Here is a 20,506-nt window from a genome sequence, read left to right as displayed (position 1 = left end):
GAGTGGCAAATAGATCCACCTGAGGAGTTCCCCATGCCCGAAAGACATGAAGAACTACCTCTGGATAGCGTCTCCACTCGTGGTCGGCGGAGAACTGCTGACTGAGCCTGTCCGCAGGCACGTTCAGCACCCCGGCCAGATGATTTGCCATCAGACAAATCTGATGGTCCTGAACGCAGGACCATAGACGCAGAGCCTCTCTGCAGAGACACTGCGACCCCACTCCTCCCTGCTTGTTGACATACCACATCGCGGCCGTGTTGTCCGTGAGGACGTGGACCGACCGACCACGAAGGGAAGGGAGGAAGGCCTTGAGCGCCAGACGTATCGCCCGCAATTCTAGAAGGTTGATGTGAAGCAACCTTTCCTCTGGAGATCAAAGACCCTTGATCTCCAGATCCCTCAGATAAGCACCCCACCCTAGAGTGGATGCATCCGTTATTACTGTGGCCACCTATGGAGGCAGATGAAAGGGCTTTCCTTGAGACAGGTTGCTCACCACACTCCACCAAGACAGATCCGCTACAGTTTCTCTGGAGATCCTCACTGACTCCCTGAGGTCCCCATTGTGTTGATACCACTGCCTGCGGAGGCACCACTGGAGTGCCCTCATATGCCAGCATGCATGGTTGACCAACAGAATACAGGAAGCCATCAGACCGAGCAGGCGAAGGACCTTCAGTACTGGAACGACTGCTCCATTGTGAAATAAAGGAATCATTTCCTGTATGTCGCAAATCCTTTGAGGTGGAGGGAATGCTCAACATACAGTTGTGTCCAGTACTGTTCCTATGAACAGGTTATGCTTGGAGGGCACCAGGTTGGATTTGGGCACATTTATCGAAAAAACCCAAGCTGAACAACAACTGAGTTGTCATTTGCAGATGATGGAGCACCTTCTCTGGAGATTCTGCTTTGATTAGCCAATCGTCCAGGTAAGGAAACACTGGTATCCCTGACCTTCTGAGATGTGCTGCCACCACAGCCATCACCTTGGTGAAGACTCGAGGTGCAGTAGTAAGACCAAACGGAAGAACCGCAAACTGGTAATGCTGCGATCCTACCGTAAAATGGAGATACTTCCTGTGAGACCACAGAATAGGGATGTGGAAATACGCATCCTGCAAGTCGATTGACACCATCCAGTCTTCTTCCATCAGCACCTGAAGAACCTGCGCAAGGGTGAGCATCTTGAACTTATCCTGTTTTAGATAAAAGTTCAAGATCCTGAGATCCAGGATTGGACGAAGTCTGCCATCCTTCTTGGGAATCAAGAAATACCGGGAGTAGCATCCCTGATCCCTTTCCTGCTCCGGAACCACCTCTATCGCACCTTTTTTCAATAGTGCCAGGACTTCTTCCTGCAGGAGAAGCAGGTGGTCCTCCGAGCAAAAACCTTGGCAAGGAGGGTAATTTGGGGGAAATTCCCGAAAGGGAAGAGCATACCCATTCTCTACGAGATTGAGAACCCAAAGATCTGATGTAATCGATTCCCAATCTCGCAGAAAAGGAGTAAGCCGACCCCCTACAGGACCCGCATGATCCTGACTGGCGGATCTAGGGCTGCTTTGCTGCTGTGGGAGGGGGGTGGGTAGAAGAGGACGAAGAGGAGGAGGAGGAGGCTTGAGTCCTTGATGACTAGCTCTTTGTTTGCCCCTGTAGGATTTATCCAGTGGATTTTGCTACTGTTGCTGCTGCTGTTGGGATTGACGATAGGGACGAAAGGAAGAACGTCCACATCCTCTGTACCTTTTAGTTGTTGATCCTCTGGTCTGCAGCCCCAAAGATCTGGCAGTAGCCTTACTGTTCTTAAATCTTTCCAGAGCTGCATCAACTTTCTTACCAAACAGTCCAACACAATCAAAAGGCAAATCCAAAAATGCTGCCTGAACATCTGCAGAAAAGTCAGATGACTTCAGCCAGGCAGCCCTTCTAGAGGCAACAGAAGTTCCCATGATGTGAGCAACTGAATCAGCAGTGTCAAGCCCACTCTAAATCACTTGACGTTCAGCTGTCTGGGTATCGGCCAACACCTCATTAAAATCCTTCCTGCTGTCCTCAGGAATTTTAGGTGCCAACTGCCGTACTGAGTCCATCAGGGCATGTATATATCTCCCCAAAAGGCAAGCGGCATTGGTCGATTTTAAGTCCATACTTGCTGAGGAGAAGACTTTCTTGGCAGTCTGATCCTGTTTCTTGAACTCCTTATCCCCAGGTACTTCAGGGAATGCACCATCAGCCTTTTTCGAGTAAGTTGCCTGAACAACCAGACTTTCAGGCAAAGGGTGAGATGTTAAAAATTCAGGTTCCCCAGGTGCAACTCTATACCTCCTCGCAACACCTTTAGCCACTGCAGGAACTGTTAGAGGTATGTTCCACACTTCCATTTTAGGCTCAGTTAGAGCTTCATTAAAAGGAAGTAATGGTTCCACAATTGAACTTGGAGAATGGAGGACCTCAGTCAAGAGATTAGATTTATACTCAACTGTAGGCAAGGTTAAGTATAGAAGATCCGCAGCCTTCTTAATAACCATGTGGTAAGGTGTAACGTCCTTTGAAGGGGCATCAGACACAGATGACTGTTCCCATTCAGGGGAAAGCTCCAAACCACTGGCTTCCCTCAAATCATCAAAACAGTCCTCCTGAAGCTCACCTTCTTCCACTTCAGCCTCAGCCTCTCTATATCTTTGCTCCTCTATAAGACGCTGAGCATCCCTTCTGGACCTCTCTTTTAAGCGCCACGCCGTCGGATCCGTGAACGACTCCGACGGAGCCGGTGCCGGCGTCGAGATCGAATCCGGAAACACAGGTCTCTGCTCTCGAGGTCGAATCGGAGCCGGCGACAATGGCATCGGCATCAAAGTCTTCGGCGTCGACGAACTCGGCGGCGCCGGAAAATGCCAAGCTGGAGTCAGTGGCGGCATGAAAGGCATAAAGGGAGCCGGAGCATAGGAGTGAGGAACTCCTAAATTATAAGCTAGAGGACCCATGCTACCCGAAGGTGCACCAGAGGGGTACATGGCTCTAGAATAGACTCCATACATCGCATTTAAAAACGAAGTAGGGTCCTGACCTGGAGCTGGGAAGGGAGGGTAAGGACCCCCAGGCCGATCCCTTGGAGGCTCCGGATTCACCTCTTCCTCTACAGGTGGATGGGTCGGAGTTTTCGAACCCTCAGGCATTGGAGCCTCTTCTTCCTCTCGAGCCGGAGACGGCGCCGGAGATGGATTCGAAACCGGAGCCAGAGAATGAACCGGTGACTCTAAAGGTGAAGCCTCACCTTCTGGATCCAAGGCCTCTGGAGAAGGAGACACTTCATCTTCTCCATGTCTCCTCTTCGGTGACTTCGGTCTTGAGTCCGAATCCTTACCGGAGTGATGTCGAGAACCCTGTCTTCGCTTTTTATGCTTCTTCCTTGACTTCGAAGCATGTTCGGAGGACGACCTCGAAGGCGACTCTGCGTGGGATCTTGACCTCGACCTCGCCTTTTTTTAACGCGATCTCGAAGTCCTCTTCTCCTTTTTTCTTTCAACTTTCCACCAGAAGTTTAGCTTCCCTCCCTCGAAGAGCCTTCAGGTTAATTTTCTTGCACCAAGAACAGCCTTTGACATCGTGGTCCGAACTAAGGCACCAGATACATTCCTCGTGTGGGTCCGTTATCAACATAATTTTGCCGCACTCCCCACAGGCTTGAACCCGGTCTTCTTAGCCGACATCTTCGACGAGACAAAGAAGCAAAAAGACAAAGAAAACAGTAACAAAGTTACCAACAGCTATAGAGATTCCCCAAAACTATTAGCGTCGACGACGCGGAAAAAAGGGAACTGATGTCATCACGCCGACGTAGGCCTAATAAGGAGTCAGTGACGTCAGTCGGAGTCGCGCGCGATGCCGTGCTCCTATGACGTTGCTGGTGCAGGGGGATATTCACAAGGTGAGAAATCCACTGGCAGATGTATCCATCAGAAAGTAATACATATCAATTCATTACTACCAACGTAATATCACCAACTCTTATTAATGTCCCTCACTTTGAAATTCTCACATAGTAGAATTCAGTTATGCAACATTTAAAACATTTCTTTTAACTGCAACTAATGGTTGAACCAGTGTCCTGGTTCAGCCTGTGAAGTCAGTCCGCAACTTAGGGTTGACATTTGACTGTAATCTCACCTTGGAGGCGCATGTGACGAAAGTAGTAGGTTGCTGTCTGGCTATTATCCGCTCTCTTCAGAAGATCCTACCTCTGCTGCCCCCTCTGGCGCGCTCTTTGATAGTTCTGAGCACGGTACTTAGCAGAGTTGATTACTGCAATGCCCTCCTCCTTGAGTCACCAAAGTTTTTACTTGCTAGGATGCAGAGGTTACAGTCAACTGCAGCTAAACTAGCACTAGGCATTTCTTGACGGTCCTCTGCCTCCTTGGCCTTGGCGGAGATGAACTGGCTGCCAGTGAAAGAAAGAATCCAGTTTAAATCGCTCTGCCTGGTATTTAAGGCCTTGCATGGAATGGGTTCTATCTCCTTGCAATGCAAATTTGAGTGGTATGTTCCTGCTAGAACATTACGCTCCTCTGGGGCAAAACTGATAAAAATCCCTAGATTTAAAAAAGTTAGAGCTGGTGGTTGATCCTTTGAGGTCACAGCTGCTAAGTTCTGGAAATACCCTGTTCAGCCTTACTCTTCATACAAACAATGTTATGCCCAAGTAGGCTAATCTACCCTCCCATGTACCCTGACTAATACCTGCTTCTAATATAAAAGTAGAGACAACGTTTGGTGTTAATAAATGTGTTTTGTATTGAAGCCACCTGTGATCTTTTTTCAAGCTCAATAATTTTGAAGAAGTGGTGATATTACATTGTTAAAATAAGTCACAATTGAAATATAAGACCTGTTGCGGATCTGAGAGGTTTAATAATCATGATGGCCTTGGATATATTGGAGAAGTATTTTTTCTATGTTCATGGAATCTTTGAGCAAATGTGCACTTTAAAACATGGATTCAAGATACCGCTTCTTTATGTGATCAAGCTTGCGTCTGACAGCTGAAGCACTTCATTGCAGAAGCTTTGTCACTGACTGATTTTCAGCAAACCAATGCTCTCAACATGAGGAAGGAACCCAGAACTTGCATGAAGCTTCTTTCTATGTGGTTTGGAGTATGGCAGCAGCCGGCTACAAAAAATGACTGTGTGTATTTCTTTCTATTTTTTGTTTGTTGCTTATTTATACAGACCTCCTCATATGTGGATCTATTGTGTCATATCAAACACATTCTCTTCTGTCCTCCACAGCATTCACAATGGGCCAATCAGCCCTAGGCTAACTTCACTGAGTGATGACATTCTACTTTTACACAAGGAGTATATTCACACCCAAAGTATTTTTCTTTAGTTCCTGGGACTACTATGGGAATGTGGACTTTTCAAGACTAAAACAATATTTTATGCTTTAGACAATATGTTTTTTTATCTTGGTTAGTACCTGACGTCTCCTCCCACAATAAAAGTTTTACAAAAACCGTTACAAAATACAAGCGTGACAAAGCCTAAAAGCTAGCAGCGAACACCAGAATTATTGGCTTTGCCAATGCTTGTTTAAATGCCATTAGTGCTTGTTTAATTTGTGTGCTCACTGGCTCATGCTTTGGTGTCTTACCTTCTAAATATGCTATCAGGGGGGGAATCTTAATTTTTGCGAGTCCCACTAGAAATGGGTAGTTTGCAGGAATCAGGTGCTCGAGAAGTGCCAACACCGAGGTTCCCCTTTCGACATCCCAGTGGGGATTAGAAGAAATTACCTGAAAATCGACAACAAAGCATTCAAAACGTGATAATTTCATCAGGTCTTACTCTCTGGGCTTTAAAGTAGCTGTAAATGCTATCTTGTTTTCTATACAATCCACATTTTGGCTGTTTCTGTACAATGTAAGCAGTATGTTGTACTGATAACCAATTGACTGGAAATAAAAAAATTCACATTCATATGGATACAAGCTGACTTGAATTCAAGATCTTCATGGGCAAGTTGTATAGAAATGCCAGCAAATAACTTGGGAAAAGGGATCTGGTGGAATATGGTGGGGGTGGAATGTGGTACTCACTATTAGTCTGATGAACAGGCTGCGCATTGGAAGGCCTTTAGCTGTTTAGATACAAAAGAAAGAAGCTGTGTCATACTCAGGTCATAAAATACTGAGTAACACTTGCTAAAGAAAGATATATTGCTGATACACACACTTATGACACATAGGTGTACCTGCAAAGAAGAGGGTAGGATGATGGGTGACATTTCATTGATGCTCTGGAGGTCATGAGGATACTTTGAGATCACTGCAGATACTGGCAAAGGTCCCCTACCTCTAAGGTTGCTGCTAGAGTTGTAAGGTGCCTCGATGTCCTATATTACAATGCTCGGCTCTACCACCCCCAGCAGTTGCTGTCAAGGAATGACCTAAGCTGTCATGCACAGATCCCCCCTGCAGCTGTCATTGCGGGGCAAAAGTCTTCATTGGGATAAGAGAGGATGCCGCAGGAGCTGTGGACCTGCTTTGCATCCTGAATGGACCATGTCATTCTGTGACAGCGGATACCCGTAAGAAAATAGGACTCCAGAACATGTTCTTGCAAATCCATTTTCTAACAATGTTAATGACCTGTGAGGCAGGCAATATAGGGGCACATATTGCCTGTTCTCTTCTGCTTACAACCCCGTGACACAGGTGACAAAGAAATAGACTATGATACCATCTGTCCAGGTCACTTGCACTTTAGCAACACAGCCAATGGAAAACTGAATGAGGAGAGCTCATTATAACCCTGGAAATGCAGGGCCCGATTCACAGAACTAATTTAAGACAAAATCGTAAACTTACTACTTTTGCTATTCACAGAAGTTAGGATTTTGTCTTAAGTTTGTCTTAAGACAGACTTAAGACAGACTTAAGTTAGGATTTTGTCTTAAGTCTGTCTTAAGTCTGTCTTAAGACAAACTTAAGACAAAATCCTAACTTCTGTGAATACCAAAAGTAGTAAGTTTAGGATTTTGTCTTAAGTTAGTTCTGTGAATCGGGCCCACTGTCTGCAATTACAAATACTCACCCACAGATGCAAATCTTCCTCCTAACCTTGGAGTCAGTCAAAATAATTATTTTCACTCACCCTCATTGAGCAGGCATCCTTGTGTACTAGGTCCATAAGTCAAGTTGTGGCCAAATACTTGTATTCTAGTCTGGATCTGAGGTCCAAAATGTTGAACCAGAAACATTGCAGAGAAAAATATAATAACTAAAAGTAACTCCATGGAGGAATAAAATACACCCCTGTTGCTGTCAACAAAATAAACGCGTATAAATAGGTACCATACCCAGAAGGGTCTGATCAGCATACAGGACATAAGTAATTCCAAAGAGAGCAAAAACACTCCAAGGTATGCAGAGGAGCATTAGAGGACTGAGTAGCCTCACAGAGTGTGGAAACCTGGGACAGTTGACAGGGGTTGAGAGCATTAACCAGATGAAGAGATGAAACCAAAAGGAAAGTAATTTTATGGCTGGCAAACTGCAAAAAGTATGTAGAGAGAAGCAACATTGGGACAGATACATATAACTCTAAAAGGAGAGCAAAAACTGTTATTTGAAAGAAGGACACCCACATGCTATAATAAATCAACCACAACTCCTGAGCTAATGGACAGATTTTTCACCTCATGCTATATCATGACTATGTAAGAGGTGATCTGGGGAGCTGAGGAGGAAGCATTAACCACCTTCAATGATCAATCCCACAGTATCAATGAGTGGGATGCATAAGACTCACCACATTTCTGAAAGTTGATGCTTGCTTGTTTATCCACAACAAGTAGCATCTGGCACAGAGCTGGCACAGATGAAGTATAGTCCTCTTCCAGCATGTAGCTCAAAATCTCTTTCCAAAATTCCTGCAAGAAAGACCGGCAAATGCATTATTTGTATCATTAGCATTTAATAAGGCTTTATTTCCACAGATAAACAGTCATTCCTGGTGGGATGGTTTTTGGCACCTAAGGTCATGTGTCATTTTCTAAGTCCACCTCTCCTGGAGATGGGGCTACATTTAATTCTTCCCCTTCCTTATACCATTCCTTGCTGACGGTGTCCAAGGCAGATGCCTACTATTACTCTCATGTAGCACCAACACTGTTTAATGCTACAATCTGTGGCTCTGCATCCAAGGAGAATGAAGACATTATTTTCAGAAAATGTGTGCAACATTTACTCTCCAAAAACCCTGCAAGTGAGCTGAACTTTGCAAATGATCTCATTATCTGCTGTTATCTTCATATAATTATCTTTGTCAATGTACCAGAGTATGCAAAGCCATTGCTGGGAATGCAAGACCCTGTTGATGTGAAATATTGGTGACTGATGCATCATGGGGCAGATAGCAAATATTAGATGCAAATTGAATAGCAATGTTTTGCAATATCACTCATGTACCATTCAGTCTCATTTCAAACTGGTTATTTAGAAGAATGCAAAACCTCCTGCCTCATTAAAATGAATGAGGTAGGATTTGATTAGCAATCTTCCCTGAATGCTGCAAACACTGGGAATGAGGACCGCATGGGACAGCAGACCTCCATCCCAGCAGCAGAGGAAACAGCCTTTACATCGCGTCTCGAACCACGCCGTGCTTAAAAACGTGGTTCAAACCACAAATGCATCTTTACAACACTTCCTTTTAAAAATGCAAGTCATTACAACAAGTGTTGGACTTTAAATCTAACACTTTCCCTACTTTTGCGCAGACTGGAGTTGGAATAGTAGATTGTGCTATTCCAAAGTCCAGCGCTTTCCCTAAGGCAAGTCATCGTAACAACTTGTGTGGTAAAGGAATGTATTTTAAACACGCATTTGTGGTTCAGACCACGTTGTTAAGGCAGGCGTGATGAATGCCTGCATGGTTCCCACATACAACCCTGTAGAAGAGGGAGCTTTACTAAAACATGCTTGTATTTGAGGTGGAGGATAATTAAGATTACCTGGGAAATCAGGACTCTCTGGATATTCTGCAATTTATATTTTCTACACTCCTAGTTAAATGTCCCACCTTGTTCCACATCCTTCTCACTTACCTCATCAGTATTTCTATGGCGTAATGCAATTTTATTGAGGAACTGAGAGATTTGGATGCAGATGGTCTCTTCCTCAACATCAGATTCATGATCCATGTGACTAGTACACTGTGAAAATGTGTAAAGCAAGAGAAGTAAAGTAACATGTATTTTCACATCATTTTCACTATGTTTTCTCTCCTTACGGAGGGACAAGAGATGTGAGAGTCAAAACATTACAACTTCCTAATCCAAGTTGCAAGCCAAAGAGAATCTCTTGGCTTAAATTCAAATGTGAAAACAAAAGCAATCACCTCAAACATTTAAATACCAATGTATAAATGAGGTTATGCTCTCATGCTCTTCTCTGTATTATTATTCAGTAATTTGTCTGGGAAGGGTATAGCATTCATATACTGCAGATATATTGGTGGACTCACTTATAATATGTAAGCGTCTGATACATGGGACACTATACCTGAGACATTGCACCTCTGGCACCCCAAGGTAGTCTCTCATGCTTACCACAGGGATTGGGATGCTCATGCACCCTGCCCCCACCACTTGATGGGGAAGTATGTGCTATATTATGGGACTTTTTACTCTCAATAAGGACAAAAGAATACCAGGAACTACATTTTTGGGAGACAATGTTGATATGAAATATTGATTTGAAGCATATTTGTGCTACTTTGTGTAGGATTTGGTAGTTTGCCCTGTCAGGCATTTGAACAGTAAAGAAGGGTATGTAACAGGATAATAATACACTGTCAGTGACATCATTTAAGTGCAGTCGCGGAATGCCCTTGTGCCTTGCCCAATCACCCTAGAAGCTCTGGTAAAGCCTAATGGTCAGTTGCCTTTCATAGGCTGGATTGTGTGGTAGGCCTCTGCACTGCCTGTGAGCACTGCTTTGGATCCTGTGCCATTCCCACAGTGTCTGAGCATTTTTATTTCAGGTGCAAATGTAAGCAGATAGATGGAGCAAGGGAGACCTTTAAAGCAAGGGAGGATGAAAGACATACTGGAGTGGTAGTGGGGAAACATTAGGCTCAGAACATGGAATTTCAAGGCGGGGCTATGGGAACCAAACAGAGGGACACAAGGTCTATATTCCACCACCCGGGGCAAATATGGAACACTGCAGATCTATTTTATATGGCATAGGAGCTTCATCGGGGCACAAGGGGGCTAAAAGGTACCCTTATTTATTTTTGACTGACTATGGTTGATGTTCCCTAACAGATTCACTTAAACAAATATGTACATCTACCACTTACTTTCTCTTTGGTGAGGAGGTTGTACTTTTTGAGCACATATTCAATCACAGCTCTTCCGTCTATATCATAATAACCTTTGGATGTTAAACTGGATATTAAACTTAAAGTAGCACGAATAACCTATAATTAAAAAAATGGTAAGCATGTTTAGTGAGAAACCCTTTTGGCATATAAATAGGATCAAATCCCACATTCTGGTGAGGGAGCAGCAAGGGAGTGTGAGGAAACCATACAATCTCTCCTTCCCTTTTGTTCACAGAGGATAGAAAGATACATTTTGTTATGTGTGGAAAGCTAGTAACTGGATGCAACCTTTATAAAAATATTGGAAAAGGGTTATTAAGACACTCTGAGAATGAAACGGGAGTCAACTTAATGTAACTGTTTTTACAGAGTGTCTGACCGAAGTGCAATTGAGGGAATATTCAAACATTCCAGGTAGACTACACCTTCAATAGGTGCCTGGGACGTGGTAAAAGATTGCACAATATGTCCAGGTAGGTTACAATCAACAAAGAACCTCTCAGGACCTGGTATTGATTACAAAAAATGAGACTGAAAAATAGGCTGTGGATTTCACTACTGTGGGAATGAAAACAACCAATAGTAGTCTGTGGAAAGAATGATGGCCACTTTCTAACTCCGCCCGCAGGATATAGCAAACCTACACCATCCCCACTCTGCCATCAGTTAACAAATGGGTTAAAGTACTGAAAGTCCATTATCCCACACCTTGATGTTTGGTTGGTCCATATCACTTTCAAGAAGTCATATGGTCTCAAGACCGTAAATAGTCACAGTCTCCTAAATCCACGTACCAGGGTTAAAATTCACGTCCCTAATATGGCTCTGTATGCTGCATATTTGCACAAGCTGGCCCCAGTGGCTTCAACCACCAAAGAAAACATCCATGTTTGATTTCTGTGATTCTAACATTCCTCGTAGAGTCCTGTCTCTCATGTTTCTGGTTTAGTCTGTCAAGTATCTAAAGTCAACTGGGTTTATATCATGAGGTTAAAAATGACAAACCCATTACACCCCCCAAAGAGAATACAATAGAGACCCAGTTATGGAAATACAGGTTTTGTTGATTATCAAAAGAAAATTACTTTTTCAATTTTACTTTATGCCTATGTCCTGTACTTTCTTACATGCTGACCATGGTGATGCTGTTATTGAAGTTACCTGCTTTCTCAATGTCACTGAAGTTGGGCACATTGTGGACGTATATGGCGTCAAGAAAGTTACATATATTCCAATCTCTACAGACAATACATCTTTTATATCACAATTTGACTTTTCAAATGTGCATACTGAATATTATTCTGAACTATTGATCCACGTTTGGTGAGATTTTGCTGAGACATAGCCCAAATAACATTCTTGGAAGAGACCTTTGACTCATCAGCAAAATATCTTACTCCCCGGTTGTTAAAGGTTTGAGCAGATATTATTATTCTAAACTTCGAACTCCCCGATTTGATCATCAACACTCTCTTCTTGAAGTAAAGGGTATTACAGACCAACTCAAGGTGAAATACAGACCAAACACGTGGACAGCACAAAAGAATTGTTTCTTAACACACGTTTATTCAATAATTAGGGACCAGCGCGTAGGACAGGAAAACTGGGATATGTCCACTTGGACAGGGAAACAATGGTACACAGGATGCACTGAACAGACACACATGAATGGAGGTTCCATGACCCAACGACTCCAGGAAGATTTGCCTTAGAGAAAATCAACAGACTGTGGTATGCATACCACTGCTATGGGTCCTTGTAAGTAGAGCATACTATACTATCCAAAAAGTACAAAACTTTAATTAGATTGAGGTGTTGGGTATGAAACTGCTTTAACACAGATTGCTTCACACATAATAGCTTGATGGTACCTTGCGATTGTCATCCTCAAGCACGTGACAGACAGCATCCAGATAAGAGGCACCTTCTGAATCTATGAAATAAAGCCATACACCAAATGTTCATAACACATAGATATTGTCTTTGTCTAGTAAGATCAAGATTAATAGATAAGTAGAAGAAGTTTCCGCTATCAACTGTGCTGACCACCCTGAGGGTCCTGTCTTTTAGTTTTGGTTTGCGAGTCTGTGACTGTGAGTCCCATGGGCCTATCAATGCTTTCCTGTTCCACTGTACATGTCTGTGTCATCATGTCCCACTGAGCGTGTCTTTGTCTTCCTGCTCCACATTTTATGTCCCTTTTTATTCCTGTCCAGTATCTATGTCAGGATCTCTGTTCACAGTGTCCATGTCCCATTAATGGCTCACAATGGGAACAATTAACGGAAAAGACAGAGGTGGCATTGTTTGACCACTACTTTTTTTTTTCACCACAATTCATGTTATTGAAGATGATGGAAGGGAGGCTTGATCTTAAATTACAGTGCTCTAACAGAAACGATTTAGAGTTAATATAGCTGAGGAATATGAAATTGAACTGATTTGCTCAGAGCTGCACCATATTGGTTAAGTAAGGGAGTATGTTGGGACTATAATTTAGGGCTCCGGATTCCATGACACAAATTTTAGTCCTTTAACTATTCTCCATGTCTACCTAAATCACACACTACCACCTACCCACTGTCAGTCTTACCAGTTTCAGCAAGAAGCTTGCAGAGCAGCTGTATTGTTACTGCACGGGACTCTGCACCCATCTGGATCAAGCTACTTTCAAAATATTTAAGGACCTCACTAGAGTGAGAATGGGCTGCAAGAGTAAAGTGAAGAGAAAAAATAGACATAAATGAAAATTAACACAACATAAAATCATGCAAGGAGAAACTCAATGCAGGGGAGCAGGTCATCAAAGCCAAATATACAGATATTCTTCAACTCATATCCAGGAGGTACGATATCAATGGTCTACACAACATTTAATGATGATCTTAGGAGCACATAGTACTCATGTGATTACTATAGCTGTATATAGTAAAGTGGACTCCATGTTCCAGTAAAAGTCAACCAATGCACTGGGAAGGGAGATAAAAACTGAACCAATATTAGATGTATCTATCAGAAATTAGTTTTTAGGAAGATCAAGTTATATGCAGGGCAGTGAACAGAAATGAATGTTTCTGGGGACCTGATCCCTAGTAAAGACCATAATATACTTGCAGTATCACAAATATGTACATACATGCATTTTTGACCAACTTACCCAGTGACAGGATAATGGCTGTGGACACCTTGAGTGGCTCTTCCCTTTCATCGGAAACTCCCCTTGAGGGTGTGCAGATCTGTCAATAACAAAGCAATAATAAACAATAATGGAAGCTAGGCTATCTGAAAGCCAATCCCGTACATCCAGACAGCAAATAACTTTCAGTGGGGGAATGACAGCATAAGAGTTTGTGAGGCCTTGTGGGGCCATGATCCATACAGCGCTACAGCAAATTCAATTGCATGGAAAACAGCATTATCTGGGAGTCCAATATTGGTGGAATTGCAAATCCTCAGTTACCACTCTAAGATGGGCACCTTAGCTTCAAATGTTTTTTTGTATGGCTTGGAGACTCTGAAGTCTCACGATATTGCAGCAGACAGTCGTACAGAATGCTATTTAACACAGCTGGCACTAGGGACGGTGTCAGCTATTCAAGGAAATAAAGGAGGACACTGTTGTTGCACTTCAACTTTTTTGTATCTTTGGGGACAGTAAGTGAGTTCTCCTTTTCCATCCCGAGGTGTCTGGCAGGTAAGGTGGGTTGCATGCTTTTCAGAGCGGGTATCTTTTGTGTTCTTTTTTGCTCCTTTTGCATCCCAGGTTTCTGGTCGGCGGAGGGGGGAGCGTGTCTATCTGTGGGTGCCTATATTAGGAACTTTTTCTGTTGGGTAACTAATGAATTTCCTTCAATTGATGTTATTAATCAGATGTATATGATATATACTATGTATTATTAAACCTATCGATTTATGACATGTGATGTTTTTAAAACTCTTTGTATCAACCGTATAAGCATTGGGTTTCCTGTTGTTGGGAATGTCACAGAGAGTCCAGTAAATGTTATATAGAAAAGTCTAGATGGACAATTGATCCTCCGAGATAAGCTTTGTTAGCGATTATGTCTCTGTTGTAAACCATTGTTATTTGGTAAGACGTTTTTCTTTCAGGTCGGTATCCTTCTCTGTTACCTATTATGAGAGCCATAGTTGCAGAGAGGTGGATTTATGGGTGGCTCCTGCTTAGTACCTCACTACGCTGACAGTTCTGACATGGTTTTTGCAATAATCTTCTTTCTTTGCATTCTTTATGATAATTGGTTCATGTTGATGAGACTATGTGTGTTGGTCTGGCATGAATCACACTGAAATTTGTCATGTGTCGGGAAAATGTTTAAAAATGATATAGTGGGATGGAAAAGTACAAGGCCATTAGAACTTTCACCATCTCTGACTACAGGATGACCCAAACCAATATAATGGAAGCTCACATCAGGGTTGTACGCATGAGCAGATTTTCATGTTTCGTTTTGTACATTTGCTACCATTTGGTGATCCTGGGTCTACATGTGGGGATCTAGTTCACAGTAGGGAATACCCGGTGGTGAATAAGTGAAGATCCCACACTATCAAGTAGCGGTGTGAAGACAACCTGCTCTGATTGCTTTCGAGAGGCATGACTCCTGCCCAGGTTACATCGAAAAATGCAAATGGCATATGCTCTTTTTTCAGTTGCTGAGATTGCATTTAACAAGGCTTTTTATGGATTATAATTTAATAATTTTTCCCAAATGTTCTCCTTTAAAAACACTCTTGCTATAAATGGGAACAATGTGGTTCTTTTATTTGTTACAATATGTTACATAGGAAATTACTGTTGTTTCCCACTGAGATACTTTGTATATCCTCATGTATATACTTACCAGGTGATGCAGGGCTGCAAGAACATTTGGCACAGTTCCATTCAGGCCTCTGCAACTCTTAGTAACAGCTGCCTGCATGCATAACTCAAGGGTCTGTAAGGAGATAAGAAAACTGGGATGAAGCCAGAGGGCAATTTGAGGAAATGTTGATGGTCAGTGGTGAGTTACAAACTTTAAAGTGTAAATTCTGTATGAATGCCAGAGTGAGTTTGTGTCTGAATGAGCTCTCATGTGTTCTAATTCTTAATAGACATTACCACAAGTACATGTTGACAGATGACCATTCATAGGTTTAAGTATTTCTTCACTGGTTTGTCTGTTTTCTTGACTCGCTGTGCTTCACATAGTAGTGTTCTCTGTTGGCATCAGATGTTGGATTGTGGTCTATCAAGGAACCACAACCGAACATATGCAGCATTTAACTGGGGCATGCCCTAACACGTAGCTCAGAATCACTACTTGTCATTGTAGGCCCTGTATTCCTAGCCACCCTTGCTAATGGCCCTTGTCTCGGTTGTCCTAATTCTCTTGGTGGTTCGAGTTCTTTTGGTTGCCTGCTGCTCCTGCTTATTATGGTACTGTTGTCTAGATCCACTTAGTCATCGTAGTCCCTTCCTCCTGGTCTTGGTCTTCCTGTTCCTGGTCCTCATGCTGGTCTTGGTCTTGATGGCACTAATCAGCTTTGTTGCTCTCCCTTTCCTTTTTTCAAATCCTCATTCTGCCTTTGCTACTCCTGTACCTAGCCCAACTGATGTTTCTTCTTGTGAATCTCTTGGTGGTTGTGTCCTGATCCTCCTGGTCATGGTCCAGGGCTCTATTGCTTGTGCTACTCCTGAGGCGAAAAGCCGGGAGGTGTTTACTGCTCATTTTTAAAACTGTATGCTGTGTGTTTGCTCTTATAATACTTGCCGATTTGCACATTGATTTTACTTTGACACTCACCTGATTCCCAGAGCAGCTGAATACTAGCTGTTGGGAAACGGAATTCACTCGTTTCTTGGCGCCATTGCTCGCCGAGGGAGACGATAGCCACGCCCATCTCTTGCTGGCCACGCCCCCTCCGCAGAGATAAATAGGGCGCGCTGAACTCGAGCGCTGCTCTATTGCTTGTGCTACTCCTGAGGCGAAAAGCCGGGAGGTGTTTACTGCTCATTTTTAAAACTGTATGCTGTGTGTTTGCTCTTATAATACTTGCCGATTTGCACATTGATTTTACTTTGACACTCACCTGATTCCCAGAGCAGCTGAATACTAGCTGTTGGGAAACGGAATTCACCCGTTTCTTGGCGCCATTGCTCGCCGAGGGAGACGATAGCCACGCCCATCTCTTGCTGGCCACGCCCCCTCCGCAGAGATAAATAGGGCGCTCTGAACTCGAGCGCTGCTCTATTGCTTGTGCTACTCCTGAGGCGAAAAGCCGGGAGGTGTTTACTACTCATTTTTAAAACTGTATGCTGTGTGTTTGCTCTTATAATACTTGCCGATTTGCACATTGATTTTACTTTGACACTCACCTGATTCCCAGAGCGGCTGAATACTAGCTGTTGGGAAACGGAATTCACTCGTTTCTTGGCGCCATTGCTCGCCGAGGGAGACGATAGCCACGCCCATCTCTTGCTGGCCACGCCCCCTCCGCAGAGATAAATAGGGCGCGCTGAACTCGAGCGCTGCTCTATTGCTTGTGCTACTCCTGAGGCGAAAAGCCGGGAGGTGTTTACTGCTCATTTTTAAAACTGTATGCTGTGTGTTTGCTCTTATAATACTTGCCGATTTGCACATTGATTTTACTTTGACACTCACCTGATTCCCAGAGCAGCTGAATACTAGCTGTTGGGAAACGGAATTCACTCGTTTCTTGGCGCCATTGCTCGCCGAGGGAGACGATAGCCACGCCCATCTCTTGCTTGCCACGCCCCCTCCGCAGAGATAAATAGGGCGCGCTGAACTCGAGCGCTGCTCTATTGCTTGTGCTACTCCTGAGGCGAAAAGCCGGGAGGTGTTTACTGCTCATTTTTAAAACTGTATGCTGTGTGTTTGCTCTTATAATACTTGCCGATTTGCACATTGATTTTACTTTGACACTCACCTGATTCCCAGAGCAGCTGAATACTAGCTGTTGGGAAACGGAATTCACTCGTTTCTTGGCGCCATTGCTCGCCGAGGGAGACGATAGCCACGCCCATCTCTTGCTTGCCACGCCCCCTCCGCAGAGATAAATAGGGCGCGCTGAACTCGAGCGCTGCTCTATTGCTTGTGCTACTCCTGAGGCGAAAAGCCGGGAGGTGTTTACTGCTCATTTTTAAAACTGTATGCTGTGTGTTTGCTCTTATAATACTTGCCGATTTGCACATTGATTTTACTTTGACACTCACCTGATTCCCAGAGCAGCTGAATACTAGCTGTTGGGAAACGGAATTCACTCGTTTCTTGGCGCCATTGCTCGCCGAGGGAGACGATAGCCACGCCCATCTCTTGCTGGCCACGCCCCCTTCCACGTCACTTGCTACCACTATAACCCATGTGTCAATACCGGAAGCGCAGCGGACGAGCGCAGCGGGCACGCCGATTGCGCGCCCAAGGCGCGCTTAAGGCAAGCTCGTCTGCGCTCGTCCGCGACGAGGACGCGCCTAGCGCCACTTACCCTGCCCAATCCAGCCCTCAATCCCCCTGCTACACCCGGGATGCACTGCTCAATCTACGAGGCTATGCGCACGAAGGTAAGCTCACCTTTGAAGAGACTGCTTCTCCCTTAACTGACTTCACCCACAAGGGCTTAATCGTAGGAGGTCTCTTGAATGTCAGATCTCTACCGAAGCATGCCACTGAAATCAATCTCCTTATAGATTCACACCATCTAGATGTACTTTTTCTAACTGAGACCTGGACACATGCCAATTGTGAGACCGACTTAGCATCTGCCTGCCCTCTAAACTTCAACATTCTACATCTCCCCAGACCCAAAGGCCGCGGCGGCGGAGTTGGCGTCATCTTCCGAGCCTCTTGGCAAATGAACACCATTGACATAGATCCTGTACCCGGAATCGAGCTCTTTGGTCTGACTATAAACTGCCACCCAGGAGTCTCCTTTACGGTGATCATCTGCTACCGACCGCCAGGGGCATTTTCCCTCCCGCAACAACAAGCTCTCCTTACGATCATCACTAACATGGCAACCTCCCATAACAAACTTATTATACTAGGAGATTTCAATCTCTGGCCAAACGGCAGCCTAGATACAGGTTTAGACAACCTTCTGCTGTCTTGTGACAGCGTGGGGCTTCACCAACTGATAAAGGACCCCACCCACTCCGCAGGCAATCGTCTTGACCTTATTTTTTCAAGCCCTAATTTAACTCAAGTAGGCGATATTCTGCCTATGAGCTGGACGGACCACTCGCTCATTAAACTTTACATCACCAACGTCACAATAAGAAAGCCCAAGAATTATTCTCCACCACAATTCTCTTATCGAAACTGGAAAGCTCTAGAAAAACTCAGCACCTCCACTAAAGTCTTTGAGGTGCAGGACAGTTTCTCTCCTACCAGCTCAGTGGAAAACAATTATAGATCCCTCAGCTCGAGAATTATCTTCATCTCGAACTCGGTCGCCCCTTTAAAACTCTGCAAACCCAAAGGTAGAGCACCTGCTCCCTGGTACAATGATTCCCTGAAAACCCTCAAATCAGCCTGTAAACAGGCCGAGAGAAAGTGGAGACACGGATACTGCGACAACAATAAAGCCCTCTGGAAAAACTCACTCCGTGATTACAAATCTGCCATCGCAGAGAGTAAATCGAACTACTACTGCTCCACTATAGCTAACGCTGCTAACAGCCCAAAAAGTATATTTCAGATCCTGGATAATATTATACATCCTGACTGCATCAAGAACTCCATTCCCCCATCTCAGACTCTCTGCGACAACCTCGCTCAGTTTTTCACCGATAAAATTGAGACCATCATCAACAATTTGGCAACGCCCCCGTCACATAACCACCCAACCCCCCCCGGAGTTGGCTTCACCAACCCTGATTCTCCGAGGTCACTGTGCCCTCCTATGAATAGTCTCCTGGCTTTCCCCCTGATCTCTCAAGCAGAATTTGAGAAATTGGCACTGGCCATCACCTCGGGATCTCCCCTTGACCCTTTACCCCCGAAAATCTGGAAAGCATGCGGGCACGAGTTATTCCACACCCTCCGGATGATCTGCAATCAATCTCTCAGCTGTGGTTTCGTCCCTATCCCCTGGAAGCAAGCGCTCATCACCCCGCTACTAAAGAAACCTACGCTGAACCCAGAATGCCTGTCCAACTTCCGCCCCATATCACTTCTGCCATTTCCGGCGAAGGTGCTTGAACGTTGGGTCAGCAATTGCCTCTCAACCCACCTCGAGCAGCATCACGTTCTGGACGAATTCCAATTTGGCTTTCGCCCAGCCCATGGCACTGAAACTGCAGTGCTCACTGCCATGGAAGAGCTTCGAATGCGTGCAGACAGGGGCCAAGCTGTGGCCTTGATCTTATTAGACCTGTCTGCCGCATTCGACACTGTCAATCATGGGACCTTGCTTGAGAGGCTGAGAGAGGCAGGGATCGATGGCACGGCCCTGCTCTGGTTTCATTCCTATCTCAATGACAGAAAACAGGCTGTATCCCTCCCCCCTTTCCAATCGGTCTTCTCCCCTGTCCCTCACGGTGTTCCCCAGGGCTCCTCCATCAATCCGATTCTTTTCAATGTTTACTTGAAACCACTGGTCACTTTAATTAAATCGCACAATATCACTACAGTAAACTATGCGGACGATACCCAGCTCCTTTTCTCTTGGGAGGGCGAAGACTCCATCTCTTTAGAAGCCTTCCATAACTGCCTAAGAGACACCGCAGGCTGGTTACACCGGAACTCCCTCCAGTTTAACTCCTCAAAAACCGAGGTTCTGTTCTGTCCCGCGAGCCGTATACCCCGCCCTCTGCCTGCTGAGTTTTGGCCCCCGGAAAACACTAACAATCCGTTACCTGTTACCAGTGTTCGCAATTTGGGCGTCATGCTAAATCACCAACTGAGCATGGAAACGCAGGTTTCAAGAACAGTCGCCACCTGCTCAGCCCTTATGCGCTCACTGCGCAAAATCCTGCCTCTACTACCACCTTCAGCCCGAGCATTGATAGTCAGGTGTACTATTCTCAGTCGCCTTGACTATTGTAATGCCCTCCTGTTTGAATCCCCTGCGACACTGCTGGACAGACTCCA

At 44.6% G+C, this 20,506-nt stretch overlaps 1 protein-coding gene across 1 annotated transcript in view; it reads right to left on the bottom strand.

The window, feature by feature from the left end:
- Positions 1-20,506, bottom strand: part of LOC144783338 (maestro heat-like repeat-containing protein family member 1) — a 112,869-nt gene that overhangs the window by 69,925 nt on the left and 22,438 nt on the right. The window contains exons 4-11 of the mRNA XM_078662363.1: positions 15,260-15,352; positions 13,555-13,633; positions 12,269-12,330; positions 10,374-10,493; positions 9,115-9,222; positions 7,818-7,938; positions 6,104-6,144; positions 5,659-5,800 (exon numbers count right to left, since the gene is read on the bottom strand). Coding sequence (XP_078518489.1) covers positions 5,659-5,800; positions 6,104-6,144; positions 7,818-7,938; positions 9,115-9,222; positions 10,374-10,493; positions 12,269-12,330; positions 13,555-13,633; positions 15,260-15,352 — 766 coding nt within the window. The remainder of the gene's footprint in view (positions 1-5,658; positions 5,801-6,103; positions 6,145-7,817; positions 7,939-9,114; positions 9,223-10,373; positions 10,494-12,268; positions 12,331-13,554; positions 13,634-15,259; positions 15,353-20,506) is intronic.

Source organism: Lissotriton helveticus, chromosome 9, assembly GCF_964261635.1.
Source record: "Lissotriton helveticus chromosome 9, aLisHel1.1, whole genome shotgun sequence".
Lineage (NCBI taxonomy): Eukaryota > Metazoa > Chordata > Amphibia > Caudata > Salamandridae > Lissotriton > Lissotriton helveticus.
The sequence above is the reverse complement of the archived record's forward strand: the minus strand, read 5'-3'. Positions and strand labels throughout refer to the sequence as shown.